Source organism: Salminus brasiliensis, chromosome 19 (genome assembly GCF_030463535.1).
Source record: "Salminus brasiliensis chromosome 19, fSalBra1.hap2, whole genome shotgun sequence".
In the NCBI taxonomy this organism is placed as follows: domain Eukaryota; kingdom Metazoa; phylum Chordata; class Actinopteri; order Characiformes; family Bryconidae; genus Salminus; species Salminus brasiliensis.
Genome location: NC_132896.1, coordinates 19,509,378 through 19,525,859, shown reverse-complemented (window position 1 = coordinate 19,525,859; position 16,482 = coordinate 19,509,378). Strand labels below are relative to the sequence as shown.

The following is a 16,482-nucleotide window of genomic DNA, read 5'->3' as shown; positions in this document are numbered from 1 at the left end:
GGACGGCCAGCTCTAGGCAGATTTACACACGTGCCATGTTCCTTCTATTTATTAATGATGGATTTAGCTGAACTCCAGGGAATGGTAATTGACTTGGCTTGGTTAGGATCCATCTTCTGACTTTTACTCTTTGTCTTCATTGTGTTTTTATAGCCAGGAATACTGATTATGCAGTGACTGTGCCTTCCATACAGGTGTCTACACTACAATCACTTGAGACCTATTCACTGCACTCAGGTGATCGCCATTTCACTAACTGTGAGTCTGCTGGCACCAGTTGCCTGGACCAGTTGCCTGTTGAATTAGGTCAGTCACTTTGAAGGGGGGTGAATATTTATGCATACACCTATTTTACAGTATATATTTTCTATTTAATTGACATCACTTTGTGGAAATCTGTTTTCAGTTTGACATTCAAAGGTTAATTCCTGTCAAAAAAGCCAAAATTTATTGACCATTATTACATTTATGAAAGCAATAAAAGGGGAAAACATCAAAGTAAGTACTTTTATTGTATAATATATTGTACTGTCACACAGAAACCTTGTATGTCCTTTTTTCAGTTTTTTCACTTTTTGAAAATTGAATCTGGCAGTTGTTCTTTACTTATATCAATATTTTGAGGTGAATGGGCCAATAGACATGCCCCAGAACTCTTTTTACAATACCTTTTTACATTGACTTCCATTAAAAGTTAAGAAGGTTTTATCCTTGTGCTATCCAGTGGCAGCCAGAGGAGGATGGGTTCCCCTTTTGAGTTTTGGTTCCTCTCAAGGTTTCTTCCTCTCGATCTGGCAGCATTTATATAAAAAGCACTATATAAATAAATCTGAATTGAATTAAATGATCCTTCTCCCATAATGTATATATATATATGTGTGTGTGTGTGTGTGTGTGTGTGTTTGTGAAGAAATGGTAAGAAGTCAAATGAAAGATAACACAGAGATCTATGCAAAATATCAGGCTTATACCTTCCCTGACAATTTTGACAACTGCACCTGAATACAGTGAATGACTCTAGTACGAGAAAGCTAGGCATTTGCCTTATTATACTGGTTCTTGGATCATGCCAGGACCAGCAGTATGACTGGGTTCACTCATTAACTCACTATGAAGGCTAAAAGGTATATTGTCTGATAGACGACACCCTGGTGAAGTGAGTGTGGGTGGGGGTATAGGGCATGTGTAGTGTAGTGCCAGAGCTTTTGCCTGCTTGTATAATGTTACAAGACAAGAGAGCCTGACCGGAATTCACATGGTGACTTGCAGATGCTTTTGCAAAGCCACTAGGTTGAGGACACCATTAAATTGGGCAAGAGAGAGAGAGACAGAAAAAGTACACTCACACCTTCCTGCAAGAGCAGGCAGGCTTTTTATTGCAAGAGTAAGGAGCCAAAGTTCCGCCCCCTCATCTATTGCGTATTATTCTGATCAGAGGACGCCCCCAAGCGCAGATAGTGTCAGATATAGCATATATAGACACATACACGCGCAGTGACACACACATACACACACCTGCCCCGCTGTCTCTCTCTCTGTGTGTGTGTGTGGATTTGCTTGGAGCAGATGGTCCAAAATGACCTTCCCTGGGTGGATTCTGGCTCTCTGTCTTGTGGCTCTTGAAGGTAAAAAATAATAATAAAAAAAAATATCTAGATTAAAAAAAAAAGTTTGCATGTTTGCAGTTTCTTAATGATCTTTGCATGGCTATACTAGTGACAGTCAGAGCCCTGCACAGTATAGATAAGGCTTTCATTAAGGCACCATTCAAATTTGCCATCTGTTGTTGTTTGTGTCATATCTGTTGGTTTATTCAAGAAAATATATTTGCATGCCATTATGCAGAGGATTTATTCAGCGCCACTCAAAGCTAATTGGTACGCATGCTGGTAGACATTTATTTACTAGCTTGACATATTTGTCTCGCAAGACACTCGGTTGAGCTGACATGTATGTGCTAGATTGAGTTTGTTGTTCTGTTTTGTCGGGGCATGTGCTTGGTTCACTGTAGCGTGTCTCTGTGTGTGTAATGAATGACTGAGAGTAACTCTGCAGCTGTCGGTGCAAGACACTGTGTCTCGCTGGACTACAGGCCACTGGACGACTATGCTGGTTCAGATTGCAGCTTTGCCTAGTAATCTACAAGCTTGGTTATGCTTAAGAATGTTAAGTAGTGAGGAAATAAGGAAAGTATTGCATTTTTCTGTAGACACCTAGATCCAGGCTAGCAAGAATAAAGAAATACGTAATGACGAGAAGAATTCAAAATAAGAAGTTAAGTAAACATGCTATTTTCTTTAAATGTCACATTAGTGGATAGCATTGATTATTTCATTTCAATGGTTTATGTGCTGGAAGAAAGAAAAACGGACAAGCATAAGGATCTGAGCCACTTTACAAGAACCAAATTGTGATGGTTAGACAACTGGGTCAGAACATCTCCAAAACAACATGGGGTGTTCTTGGTATGCAGTGATCAATATCTACCAAAAGTGGTACTAGGAAGGTCAACCGGTGAACCTGCGACAGGGTCATGGGCACCCAGTGCTCATTGCAACAGCAATTAATGGATCTGCTGCTAACGTCTTGATGCCAGATACCGCAGGACAACTTCAGAGCTCTTGTCGAGTCCATGCCGTCATGGGTCAGAGCTGTTTTGGCTGATTGGTGGAAATGATGTTGTCAGACCAAACAGAGTACCCACCTCAACTCGGGACACAACTTTCAGCTAGAAAAACTCTCCCAGTCTTGGAATCTGCTTAAAAGAACATTCACACTGTTGTGTTATCTCTCTGGTGTGTGTCCTTTTTCTTCTCTTCACAGGAGAAAAGTATGCAGCACATGCTGAGGGAGGAGCAGGGAGCGAGAGGAACTGCTCTACCGTGCCTCCGGTACACCCTCTTTATATATATATATATATATATATATATATATATAATTTTTATTCACTTATTCTTTGTCACCACGGCCGGGCTTTACCACAGAGTGTTAGCTACGCTGAATATCAGATCAGTGCAAACAGCATCCAGGCCTAATCCAGCCTTTCAGCAATTCCCTCTGCTGATTAGTGTGGCGGCTCCAGCCCCTGTACATTGTTCCCCGTTGGGGGGGTCTTCTCACTCTGATGTTCTGCTGCTGAATAGGCATTTTCATTCAAACTCACATTTTGTCATGCTTCTTTTGCCTCTATTAAGATAAGTTGATGTTCTCAATGATGTGAGATGGTGGTGGATCATCACCATAGGCTCATACAGTAAAACATCATACATTTCTGTCTATGAGGTTTTACTACGATAGTCACCTTTCCTTACACTTTTAAAAAATGATTATCTAGACTACTTTTTAAAAACTCTTTATGCACATGATGGTATTTTTTTTTATAGTATGACAGCTTTCCTGAAATTGTATTATTTAAAAAAAAAGTATATCACATTGCTTACAGTGTGTACAATAGATACAATAGATCTCAATATATTGAATCGTGACCCCTGTATCATGACGCGTATTGTATCGTCAGGTTGTTTTCAATACACAATTCCAATGAATAAAGAAAAAAGGAGTATTTAACATAACCTGGAGGTTGTGGCACAGTCTGCCTTGACAAGTCTCTGATTAAATAAACACTCATTTCATGCTGCACTGCCATTGCCAGTGACTATGTAATGGTGAAAGATATAGTAGATTTTACGATGGTTAGAGATAAGAGAGTGCCTCAGTTCCAGGTTCCTGGCGTCTTCATGGTACAGAAGAGAAAAGAGAACTAAGAACTGAAACTGTTTGTGTTCTAAAACACTCTTTTGTGTTTTAGAACACAATACCTTTCTTCATCAAAGAGCATTTTATAGGGCATGTCATTATGTGTTAGTAGGTTCCTACATGTAATTGGTTGATTTTTGTTTTTGTAGAACCTCCCTGCAACAGCAGTTAACACCACACTCAGGTTACTTCAGCTAAGAGCAGCCATGAAACCCCACAATATCTCTGCCTACATCATACCTGGAACAGACGCACACCTGGTACCACATCTTTTCTCTATACCGTTATTTCAGTTTCACCCATCTTATCCTTTCCTAACTGTTCCCTCTCTGTCCTTTGCTACTCCTTTTATTTCTTTTTCAGTTCCTTTCATTCATTTTCTGTCCTTTCTTTGCCTTCTCTTTCCTTTCCTTTTCCTTTCTTTCCTGATTTCCTTACCGTTCCCCTTTTTTTACCGTTCCCTTCATGTCATCTGCTTTCCTTTAAATTAACTTTCAGTTTTCTTCAACACCTTTTTTGTTTCAGTTGTCTTTTCTTTTTCTTATTCTTTGCTTTCCTGTCTTGTCCTTTTCCTTTCTCCTCCTTTCTTTTCCTCTTCTATTATGTCTTTCCTTCCTCGCTACACCTCATCTGTCCTCTCTTCTCTCCCCTTCATTCCCACTAATGACCACTTCGTTATTTACTTGCAGAGTGAGTACATTGCCCCTCGTGATGCCAGGCTGGCCTGGATGTCTGGTTTCACTGGCTCTGCAGGTGTGTCCTTAAGCCGGTTCATGTTTTTATGCGTTCTTATGCAAGTCATTTTATTTTGTCATTTTCGAATAGACCTGCTCCCTTGATCCATTAAAGATAAGTAGTGTATTTTATTTAATGCACAGTCTCATTCTAATTACACTACAAACAGACACCACAGAAAGGAGAAAAACAACAACATATGAACAGCTAACTTGTTTGCTCTCAAGGCACGGCCGTTGTGACCCAGGATAAAGCGGTCTTATGGACTGACAGCCGCTACTGGGTTCAGGCAGAGCGCCAGATGGACTGCAATTGGGGACTGGAACGAGATGGTAAGTACAAAGTAGACAGCTTTAAAGTGATAAAGTGTGCTCTTCTGTGCCAGGTATTACTATTTCATATGTGAGCCTGCACAGAAATATACTGTGTAACAGCCTGATAAGGAAAGGTAGTCTTAATATAATGATGATTGCATCAGCAGATCAGATCAGAATATTTGCTGGTCTCCTCCACACCACTTTCTAACTAACTATACTGGAACACAGTCTCTATCTCCAGCATCACCAACTGGCTCATCAAAGAGGTAATGGAAGGAGATATGGTGGGCATTGATCCATTCCTCTTCTCTGTAGGTAAGTAACAGCAAACACTCTCACTCTTTCCTACAACTTTGAAACAGACTATTCTAGAGGACACTAGATTCTTGCATAATGATGTTGTATATGGATTTGTACTCAAGGCAAATTGATGCACTAGCTACATGGGCAACAACCTGCTGAATTCAGCATTGGATCACTGCTCTTTGTCAATACAGACACATTTGCAGCCTACAACACCAAGCTGGCTCCAGGTAAACGGATCCTTACCTCTATCACTGATAACCTGGTGGATGAAATATGGACAGAGCGGCCGCCTCTTCCTCCTGATAGCCTCACCCGCTTACCAGATGACTTCATCGGTGTGTGTGTAAGCCTCCTATCACTAGCCATTTATCAGTCCACTGATAAATACCTGCAAACAGAAAAGCCTAGGCTCATCGCAAACACAGTCATAAAACTCCCATGCACATTATCACTAAAAGTAATAACAATGGCAGATGGCTTTGAGGATGAGGGCTATTGTAGTTGGTGTACTTACTCCCTCATGGCAATTTGTTCTGAATGTAAAGTAAGGTAATAGAGTGGTTGTAAAGTTCATGTAGATTTGTAAGTCTCAGGGAGTGTGTTTTGCACATGGGTTGGCAGAGCGGACTTGGCAGAACAAGGTGGACCAGATACGTGGCCAGATGATGGACAATCCATACAAGCCTACTGCTCTCCTGCTCTCAGCTTTGGATGAAACAGCATGTAAGTGATGTTTGGGAAGGTTCTCGTCATCTAGGAAAGCGCTCCCCAACTCTGGTCCTGGATGCCCACTGACATAAGCATTTTTCCCCTTGTTTCCCCTGTTTTGACACACCTGCGTTTACTCTGTACAGACTCCGTACAGTTAATTAGTTTCTTCAGGTGAGGTGGGAGCAGGGAGAACACTAACATGTGCTGGACATTGGGCCTCAAGGACCAGGGGTGGAGACTACTAATCTAGGCCTTTGAATCATGTCAAAGTAAATCATGGTGACATGGTGTCCACATGAATAAAATACACTGTATTTCCATAATCAGTGAATTACTGAAAATAGAATAATTAAATTCTATTTAGATTAAATCCACTTGGCAAACATAGTTTGTGTAAACATTGCCAATAGAATGTGTTGCTCTGGAGCAGCCTTACACAAGCCTTAGTTAACCATAGGTAATGCCAAGCATCATCTAAAATGGGTATAATGCTTCCCAGCACTGAGCTATGGTTTGGTGAAACTGTGCTTTCTACAGTGATAGAGCTCCATGCAATACCTTTGAAATGAGCTGCAGTGGTGTTTGTGATCCAGAACTAATCATCCAGCATCAGTACCTGACCCCACTAGTGCTCAAGGTTCCATAGCCTTCCCAGAAGAGTAAAGGTTGTTATTAAAGAGGAAATAACAATGGATGAGCAGTTGTTTACAGTTTGGAAGATACAATGTGTCTTACTGTTAATCAAAACCAGCTTTCTGTCATTCCAGGGCTCTTTAACATGCGTGGTAATGACATCCCCTTCAATCCTTTTTTCTACTCTTACACTCTGCTGACATTTGACCAAATATGGTAAGTCCACTATTTCCCTTTTTATACTTCTGTATATCAAGGCCTCTATGAGACATGCACAAATACTATCTCTTCCCTTTCAAAGGCTCTTTGTGCACACTGAGAGAGTGACAGAAGAGCTGAAGGTGTACCTGAACTCATCCTGCAGCACTTCCCACTGCGTTCAGCTGCTTGCGTATGACTTGGTCCGCGACCACCTGATGAAGTACCTGGAGGAGTCGGGAGTGAGGGTGTGGGTGGGCACAGAGTACACCAACCAAGCCTTGTATGAGCTCATCACCCCAGAAGTAAGACATGCTGCCGTCAGACCAGGGCCTAGTAATTTAATAATCTGAATTCTAGTAATCTAGGTATAATCAAACCATAGAGTAGATATTCGCTGAGGTCCTTACTTAGCCCCCCCTACTTTACTATCTTTACTTTACTGTAAGCCTAAATGGCCTAAAGGTTTTTCATAGGTCTGATCTTTCTACAATTAAAATTCACATTTGTGTTTGTAAGTGACCCATATCTGGGAATAAAGCTACTCACAGTTACACACATACAAAACCACAGGAATTTGAATCTGATGATTCTCAGTAAGAATTCAGCCAACCTAGTGTCCCAGATATGTGATAAAAATCAGATTTCAAACTGGGCTGGGTCTCCAGAAAGCATCTTTGCACAAAGATGATTCTGAAATGAAGCATGTAAAGATTTACGATTGTTGGGATGTCTAAATAGGCATCAAAACTCTTTATGCTGTAGCGTGGCAGTTTGGTTTAATCCAAAACAAATAAGGCCCGCATTATTTCAAACAAGTATGTTTTATAATTGCATTTTCCACCACTCTGACAAACAAAACACCACAATCGGGACCTATAGACACCTCCCAGCAATCGCACAAGATGTCTTGATTTGAGACTGGTTTTGAACTAATATGTTCCCAGAGTATATTGTAGTGTGGGGCTGCTTAACTCAATGTTTTACCCCTCTGATCAAAACTGGCTGACATCGCAACTTCATCACAACTTCACAATGGCCAGGACATGCCTGACTACTACAGTGTACTAAAGTGTCAAAAGTATTCACATTCATTACTCAAGTAGAAGTGTAGATTTTAGGGTTTAAAAAGCCTTCTGTAGAAGTTGAAGTATCAACTTAAGCTTTTTACTTAAGGTTGTAAAAGTATAAAAGTACTGGTTTCAAAACTACTTAAAGTATAAAAGTAATGTAAGGAAAACAAATGCCAAAAGCTTTGGCCGCGCCATAGAGGCCTATAGTGCACTACCCCACCTCCCCAAAAAAACATAATGATTATAATGTTAAATTAAAATGTTCATGTTGAAAAATGTTGGGATGCACTAGGCTGCCTGTTTCAGTTGCATATCTGCCCACTGAAAGTGAATGCTTTTTAGTAATATTAAATATATTAAAGGAGCATATATGTGCACTACTGAGCATTAACGTGTTTCATGGAGCGAAAAATATGATGAGTAGTTGCCTATAAGTTTTGTAATGGTGCAAGAAATCAAACATCAGAAGCATCTTATCAGTAAGCTTTATTGGAATGTAAATGTGGGGCTTAGTTGGGACATTTCACTCGAGTTCTCTTGAGTCTCTGCCATAGACATCTTCATACTATGCTACATACGTCTGCTATGTGCTTGCTGGAGTATGACGTAACGTGCAGATGCGATGGGTCGCTTATAAACCAATAGGGGTCAAATTGATATATGTTTATACTTCTCATCCCACCACAATCAAATTCACACTTTCTGGATGGAGCGATTTATCTGGATAGGGTTTTTTTTGTTTTTGTTTTTTTTTAAAGAAAAAAACTACAAAAATGAAATAGGGACAGGGCTATTTTTAAAATGTAAGGAGTAGAAAGTACATATAATTGCATGAAAATGTAAGGAGTAGAAGTAAAAAGTTAGCTGAAGAATAATTAATAATTAATAATAATAAGTAATACGTTAATAAGTAATACACTTTCTTGTTTTTTCTAGGAGAAACTTCTGGAAAGCACTTACTCTCCAGTGTTGACCACTAAAGCAGTTAAGGACCAGACAGAGCAGAAGATCCTTAGAGAAGCTCATGTGAGGAAACACACAATTGCTCCCCATATCACCTCATTTAGCACTTGACACACAGACTGCAAAACGAGCAGTCAAGACCCATCATTATCTCTAGTTATTGAGTGGTGTTTTATTGTACCATAAAACCAATTCAGGGCGCTCCTTTCAGCCTGGCCACAGCCTGACTTATGACCTCCATTATATGTACTGAAACTTTTTTTATTGAGATTGATGGCTTGTATTTTATATTCCATCAGCACATTCTTTATGAGCATTTATCTCACAAAGACACAATGCCATTTTCCATTTCCAGCTGAGCATCTGTATGCAGTTACTTTATAACCTGGGACCATTGCCTGGCTGACTGCATTTGATTAAAGTTCCTCAGCCTGGCAGCTGTGTGGTCTCATAACAGTCATTTGATTATTGCTCAGATATAGTGGTGACTACATCTTTTGAGAACAGGAGTATGTTAAGTGCACATTCTATCTTCTGTGCGTTGAGTGTGTTTACTGGCCTGCCGTAGATAAGAGACGCAGTAGCAGTCATGCAGCTCCTACTTCACCTGGAAAGAACCGTGCCTGAGGGCAAGGAGACAGAGATCACTGCGGCAGAATTCGTCAATGAGTGTCGCAGGTAGGAAACTTGGCCATGCAACAACATGAAGAAGCTTGTTCACGCCTCCTTCAGTTTCACACTTTTTTTCAGCTTTTTTAATCACAAATGAACTGGTTCTCTCAAAAAGTTCACTCTCTCTCACATGCATCATTTCTCTCTCTGTCCTGATTTTTAATTATTGGGTTTATACAAACTGCCATTCAAAAGTTTGAACTCATATGTCATATAACTATGTTTGTGATTTATATTCAGTGTAAAGTGTAAGATGCTCTTTTCTAGTTTTTAGTTGTCCACAAACTATTGTTAACTAGTGTGAATACACTGAAGGAAGGAAGGAAGATTTAGGTGCAATCACAAGGCTTTAGTAAGTGTGTGCTCTTTAAAGAGATGGGTCTTCAGGCATCATTTGAAGACAGCAAGTGACTCAACTCTCTCAGACACCCAGGGGAGGTTCCTTCCACCAGCTCAACATCAGTACTGAGCCAAGCCTTGGAAAGGCTCATGGTACAGCTCAGGCCATTGCCATCAGGTAGGGAGATGCTGGTCTATCTACAGGAAGCCAGTGAAGAGAACACTGCAGAACAGTTACCTGGCTGAACGTAGGAAGACTGACAAGTTGTGCTGTTGAGTTCTGAATCAGTTGAAATGGCCAAGAGAAAGTTGCAGTAGTAAAGCTGGGAGTTGAAGAGGGTCTCAATGAGCACCTGGGTGGCCTCTGTAGAGAGAAAGCATTCCACATGTTGTAGAGAAGAAATCTGCATGACCTAGTCAGATTAATAAATGGTCATCCACAGTGCCTTGTTTTTTTTAGCGTTTTCAGTTCGCACCCAGTAGCTATCAAACAATACCACCTGTGCTGGGAGGGTGAAGGTTAGCATGTACCGAGTCACATAACTCACCCCTGCATCTTTTGATTCAACCAACTTATGCTAACGCACTGTAATTAGACAGCTGAGCTGGCACTAACTGCCAGTTCCTTTACCTTAGCTAACAGAGGGCCGCGATGGCTAGCATTACGCTGAGTGATGGCAAACAGGAAGACCCATCCTTTCCAACTATAGATGCTGCAGTAGTAGGGCAAACTCTTAGATGGCTGCACTACTCTGAACTCCCTAGAACCCCCTTTTAAACAGTATACAGGTCCTATAATTTGAACCCACCTAACACGTCTTGTGCAACCTCGGAAGACACACATGACTAATATTAAATGTTGATCCAAAAAAAAGTATTTCAGTTATATCAGTAGTGTATATTTCATCTGTGCTCATGTTACTGCCTACTTTATTATACTATAGCTTGTCTTTACAGAACCAGCCTTGGTTGGTCCAGTAATTAACCTAGCAGTGGCGCTGGTTTATATAAAACCCTTGTGCCTTATACACAAATACCAACACCACTCAAATAGTATCTGGTCAGCAGTGGTGAGGTATGGGTCAGAAAGCACTTTATGTAATAAGGGAACCTATGAGGTAGGTGAACCTTATGAAGTGAAACGTGAGCAGAAGTGTAGTTAAATCAATCAAATATATGCCTTTATATGCCTTGGTGAATAAAGAGATTACTAATCTGTGATGCATGTCCCTATCGTTTTCTTGTCAGCAAGCAGAAATACAGCAGGGGACCAAGCTTTGAAACCATTTCTGCAAGTGGACCTAATGCTGCTCTTGCTCATTACAGGTACAGAGTTCAGTGGCATTCTCTTTTTTTACTGTCCTGCCATCGATGATAAGCAAAGGTTTGTCTTAATGTGCTGTTGTGCTAAAATTTCAGCCCATCTAATGAAACCTCAAGAAAGCTGAGCACTAATGAGATGTATCTTGTGGACTCAGGAGGACAGTACCTGTGAGTATGACATTGGGTTTTTTTTTCGATCCATTAAATGACTATTGTCGACACGCCATCACTTACCTACATAATGAGTGTTTGTTTTTCAGTGATGGTACAACTGACATTACCCGCACTGTGCACTGGGGAAAACCCACTGACAGACAGAAGGTACTGCTCAGTAGAGTGGATTTAAGATAAACCCATATGCATTCAGTATAAAAATGAAGATTAAAAACACTATTTTTGTTTATTCTCATTTAAAAGGATGCTTTCACAAGAGTGCTGATGGGAAACATTGAAATATCAAGAACCATCTTTCCGTCAGGGACCCGTGGCAAGTATCTCTGTGTCTTTTTCACACTTTCCGTCCAGCACACACACTGACATGCGCATAGCCTGCTGCTGTTCACCCACAAGAGGTCTCCCTCTAGTCAGCAGTTTTACTCACTGACCCCAAAGCAACTTCAAAAGCATGCTCGTCATCGGCGCCATTCTCTCTTTTTTTCTAAGGTGTCAACATTGAGATGCTTGGCCGCAGAGCACTGTGGGAAGTTGGCCTGAATTACGGTCATGGTACAGGGCATGGTGTGGGAAACTACTTTGGAGTTCACGAATGTAAGACTTCAATCCTAATGTGTTCCTACAGCACAAATCACACTTGTTTTCTGATGCTGTTTGTGCCCTCACACATCTGCTCTCATATAGTGTGATACATCTCTTATTCTTCCTTACAGGGCCTGTTGGCTTTCAGTCCAATAATATTCCATTCCAGGAAGGCATGTTCACATCTATTGGTAAGGCAATTTGTGACTCATTATAATTCAGGACTTTTAAAGCTTTTTTTCTAAGCTCGGCGTTCGTAGTTTAATGTGTAATGTTTTATATAACTCAAATCAGGGTTTAAATCTTAACTTTCAGAAGTTTACATTTTACCCCTGAGAATGTGGGAAACAATAGTGGTATTATAATTTATATGTAATAGATTTCCCAACATGGCTCTGGCACAAATGTGATTAAAACTAATTTTCTGTGTAATTTCTAAACTCATTTTCACTCCCTTTCTGAATATCATTATTTATCATTTTTATTTATATAAGTGTGACTTTGAAGAACACCTTTTACACAGAAGGCCTGTGTATTAAAGCCCATTTAAAGTGAACTAGACCTACTGTGTGGAAAAATGAAAATATTGTAACAGAGCAGAGCTTCCTTACTGGTCACATAAACATGGTGCATTTTACATAAAAATAACCCCTGAACCAAACAACCAACAAATTATGGAGGAAAATAAAAAAGAAACAACTGTGCCAAACTTCAGAGCTGTTCTCCAAAGTTTAATTGTGTGTTTTTTTTATTAATATCTAAATAGCATTTTCATTTTTATTAGAGTATAACAGTGTACAGAATGATCTGAGCTGAAATCTAACCTGGATATAAATACAGCACCATGAAGAATATTCCACTTTAGATCAACTAGTTTGTTTTATGTTTCTTTTCAATTTTTAGATTTGATCTCATTTAAATATTTCTAAGAAAAGCTTAGCTATACTGTTCTACAGCTAACTGTGGATGACATGTTTACCCATTATTTTTCAAAAACGTATCTTTATTCGTTAATCAGACATAATTATACTTATTCAGGATGATTTTTTTTAGGGACAATAGGATTAATCCCTTAAAATCCCCTAAAAATGTTTTTTATGAGTTTTTAAAAATGATTTTTTTTACCTCATATTGTAGATTTATATATCACATGTTGAAATGAATAATTGATAGATTTGATCCTAAAATAACACAATCATTGTAAAAACTGACTGAAAGATTACATTTAAAAATGATAATAATATTAATCCCATTGGTATCTAAGTTAATGTTTGTACCCCGTTAATAATCCAGCTCAATTTAGTCAATCTGTAAGATAAAAAATATTTGGAGCACAGCTTTAAAATTTTGCATTGTTATATGAACTAAATTGGTGTTTGTGCTTGAATCCTGGAGTGGCTGAATTGGTTGTAAATTAGTTGACCCGTAAAAAAAAAGCCATGGTGGAACAAAGGTTTAAGGAGCAGAATCAAATACTTGTGAATGTGTGCTGGCATGTGAGCAATAATGAAAATGTTCAAGTTAATTTTTTCCCTCCTTTATAGAACCTGGTTACTATAAGGAGAATGATTTTGGTATAAGAATTGAGGATGTTGCTCTCACTGGGCCGGCTAAAACACAGGTAAGGGAAGTTCATAGGAAACACACTGTTACATAGAAAAGTGAAGATCATTTCAGAGATTACACTGAATTTTTAATATTTTTATCCTGTTTCTCAGTATGGCAATAATTACCTGACGTTCGAAACTGTGTCACTGGTGCCGTATGACAGAAAGCTGATTGACACTTCAATTCTCAGCCTTGAGCAGGTAATGAAGCGCATGCTCCACTAATACTGGTGTGTAAGGTATTGTTTGTGCTGCTCTAGTTGTAAACATTGTTGGGTGCTAATAAAAGTTTCCTTTGAAAGTCCCCCTCGACATCCTTCCCCAGTAACACTTCTCAAGTGAATCTGCAGAAGAGTGCTTCTTGTAAGGCATATGTTTATATGCTGGCATGTTGTGATTTTCATGCACTTATATGATCCAGTGAACATTGCAGTGAGTTATCATACAGTGCAAAATCAGAATGAGTGGGCATTAGCTGATGGGTGTGATATTGTTTTTTTTTAACAGTAGATGTATTGTGCTTCTTTCACTCTTATTGTAACTGCAGAACATACATATGTTATATAGTAATTACTGAATAATCCACATAAATATTATTTGTTAATATTAAATAATTATTATTAATGTCTATTCATTAATATTAACAAGATGGTCATTTGTACCTATATATATATATATTATATATATTTTTTAGCTGTTACCACACTTTAAAGAGATTAATCGTAAGAAGCTATTTGAATATAATCTTCCTGTTTGCTGTAGCTTGTATGGCTAGACTCATACTACCAAGTCATCCGGGATAAAGTGGGTCCAGAACTGAAGAGTCAGGGCCTGACGGAGGTATACGACTGGATGATGAAGAATACAGAGCCCTTCCTGAAAGACGGAGCCTCCGCTGTCGTCCCTTCTGTCTCACTGCTGGTGTTGCTCTTGCCCGTGGCTTTACTGTGAAATCTCAAGAACAGAGAACAGAACGTCTGCACCAGAACACCAAAGCATCATTTAAACTCCTCTAAAGCCCAGCTGTCACAACTCCAGCACCGCCTTGACCACACCACTGCCTTCTATGGAAAGCGTGAGGCCAGATCCGCATGCCGAAGCAGTTGGCAGATAGCTCAATTAAAACCATAAATAAATATAAATAAATAAGTATTCAAACAAGAATAGCACAGTCAGATGATTTCCCCCGATAACACATTTTGATTTACAAATTGTTTAAAAAGTCAATTTAAAGACTGACCGGATTGGCTGATGTGAATGGTTCTTCAGCCACATTCAGACTCATTCTTACTCATAACAGAAAACCTGTTAAAGTGTTTTCAGGTTTTCTGTTCTTCTTAATATACAAACTTTCAAAATTACTGCACTTGCGGAGGCCATTCAGATGCACAGAGCGTCACTTGCTGGTAATTGACATTAACAAATAAATCATTACATAAATAAAAAATAATAATTTTTAACTTTAAAATAACTTCAGTTAACGTTTTAAACGTTTACATTTAGTTTGTTTAAAAAACACTGCTGTGTGCAGAACATTCCAGATGATTCAAAATGAAAGTCTCGTTAAATTAATTTGTCAGAAAGTAGAATAAAAACCTTAAAACAAATAATTGTGATAGTTCAGGCTATGTTAACACTTAACACTTGTCAGTTCAATTGTTAAGACAAGACAAACAAATTCACTTTCAATGTGACACAAATGGAATTTAGCCTCCGCCTTTAACCCATCCGTTCAGTAAACATACACATACACACTAGTGATCAAACACACACAGTGACAGTGAGCACACATGTCCTGAGAGGGAAGGCGCCCGGGGAGCAGAGAGGGTGAAGGTCTTTGTTCAAGGACCCAACAGCGGAAGCTTACAAAGCCCGGGTATCAAACCCACAACCCTGGTGCTCTAATTTTTACCTTTAAAAACAATAAAATGTCATAAACGAATACAGTCTGAACATACGTCCAGTGAAAGACAATCAGACTGTGCTGTTTAGGTTAAATTTGGTTGATAGGCTGATTAGAAGATCACATTTTCTGTTCATAAAGCCACTGAATGGATGTATTAAGTTCCAGCAGCATCTGATTTACTTTCATAAAGGACTGATTAGACAAGCTAGGAGCTGGAAGGTATCTATTTATACTTCGAGGATAAATCTGAAAAAGCTTGCACTCCCACATATAAAGTTCCATTTTTTTATATTTATTTTAATTTAATTGTTTGTTTTTTAAAGAAATGAACACTTACTGTCCAGATAAGTAACCTTACATAGAATGTTATCTGAAAATCTGCATAGAATTATCTGAAAATGGAAATTAATTGTAGATCATGATCACACAAATTAGTGCTGTTTCCTCCTAAAGTGAAATATTTCTTCATCTTTTCCAGTGCAGCTGCCAGACCTATTTTTAACCTGGTGTCACATGCAAACACAAATCTGTTTTCAGTGCTGCAGCGCTGTGGATCTGCATGGTGAATGTGTTTCATATTTTTTAAAAGTGTACAAAGTCAGATCTACACCCTGATGATTGATCATTTATTAAAATGAGCTTTTATCTTCCTCTTCGACTCCAGTGTTGTTATATAAGCATGACTTGTATAGATAAAGTGGGGCCAAAAAGTATTTAGTCAGCCATTGATTGTGCAAGTTCTCCTACTTAGAAAGATGAGAGAGGTCTGTAATTTTCATCAGAGGTACACTTCAACTGTGAGAAACAAAATGAGAAAAAAAAATCCAGGAAATCACATTGCAGGAAAATAAGTATTTGGTCAATAACAAAGGTTCAACTCAATACTTTGTAACAGAACCTTTGTTGGCAATGACAGGTCAAACGTTTCTTTAAGTCTTCACCAAGTTTGCACACACTGTAGCTGGTATTTAGGCCCATTCCTCCATGCAGATCTCCTCTAGAGCTGTGATGTTTTGATGCTGTCGCTTGGCAACACAGACTTTCAACTCCCTCCACAAATTTTCTATGGGGTTGAGGTCTGGAGACTGGCTAGGCCACTCCGGGACCTTGAAATGCTTTTTACGGAGCCACTCTATCGTTGCCCAAGCGGTGTGTTTGGGATCATTGTCATGCTGGAAGACCCAGCC

At 39.2% G+C, this 16,482-nt stretch overlaps 1 protein-coding gene across 1 annotated transcript; it reads left to right on the top strand.

The window, feature by feature from the left end:
* Positions 1–1,544: 1,544 nt before the first annotated feature.
* xpnpep2 (X-prolyl aminopeptidase (aminopeptidase P) 2, membrane-bound) lies at positions 1,545–14,624 on the top strand. Its single transcript, XM_072663784.1, has 21 exons — positions 1,545–1,625; positions 2,824–2,891; positions 3,906–4,016; positions 4,446–4,509; positions 4,719–4,823; positions 5,037–5,123; positions 5,306–5,449; positions 5,736–5,837; positions 6,593–6,674; positions 6,760–6,961; positions 8,666–8,755; positions 9,261–9,370; positions 10,952–11,029; positions 11,123–11,194; positions 11,287–11,347; positions 11,444–11,513; positions 11,690–11,794; positions 11,914–11,973; positions 13,327–13,403; positions 13,501–13,590; positions 14,152–14,624. Exons 1-21 carry the CDS (start codon positions 1,577–1,579, stop codon positions 14,338–14,340), a joined length of 2,016 nt encoding a protein of 671 aa, XP_072519885.1. The 5' UTR covers positions 1,545–1,576; the 3' UTR covers positions 14,341–14,624.
* The last annotated feature ends 1,858 nt before the right edge of the window (positions 14,625–16,482 follow it).

Coding starts and splice junctions, on each gene's coding strand:
- xpnpep2 (XM_072663784.1), top strand. CDS start 1,577: ATGACCTTCCCTGGGTGGATTCTGGCTCTCTGTCTTGTGGCTCTTGAA. Junction 5,450..5,735: donor CTTACCAGATGACTTCATCG/GTGTGTGTGTAA, acceptor ATGGGTTGGCAG/AGCGGACTTGGCAGAACAAG. Junction 11,195..11,286: donor GACTCAGGAGGACAGTACCT/GTGAGTATGACA, acceptor TTTGTTTTTCAG/TGATGGTACAACTGACATTA.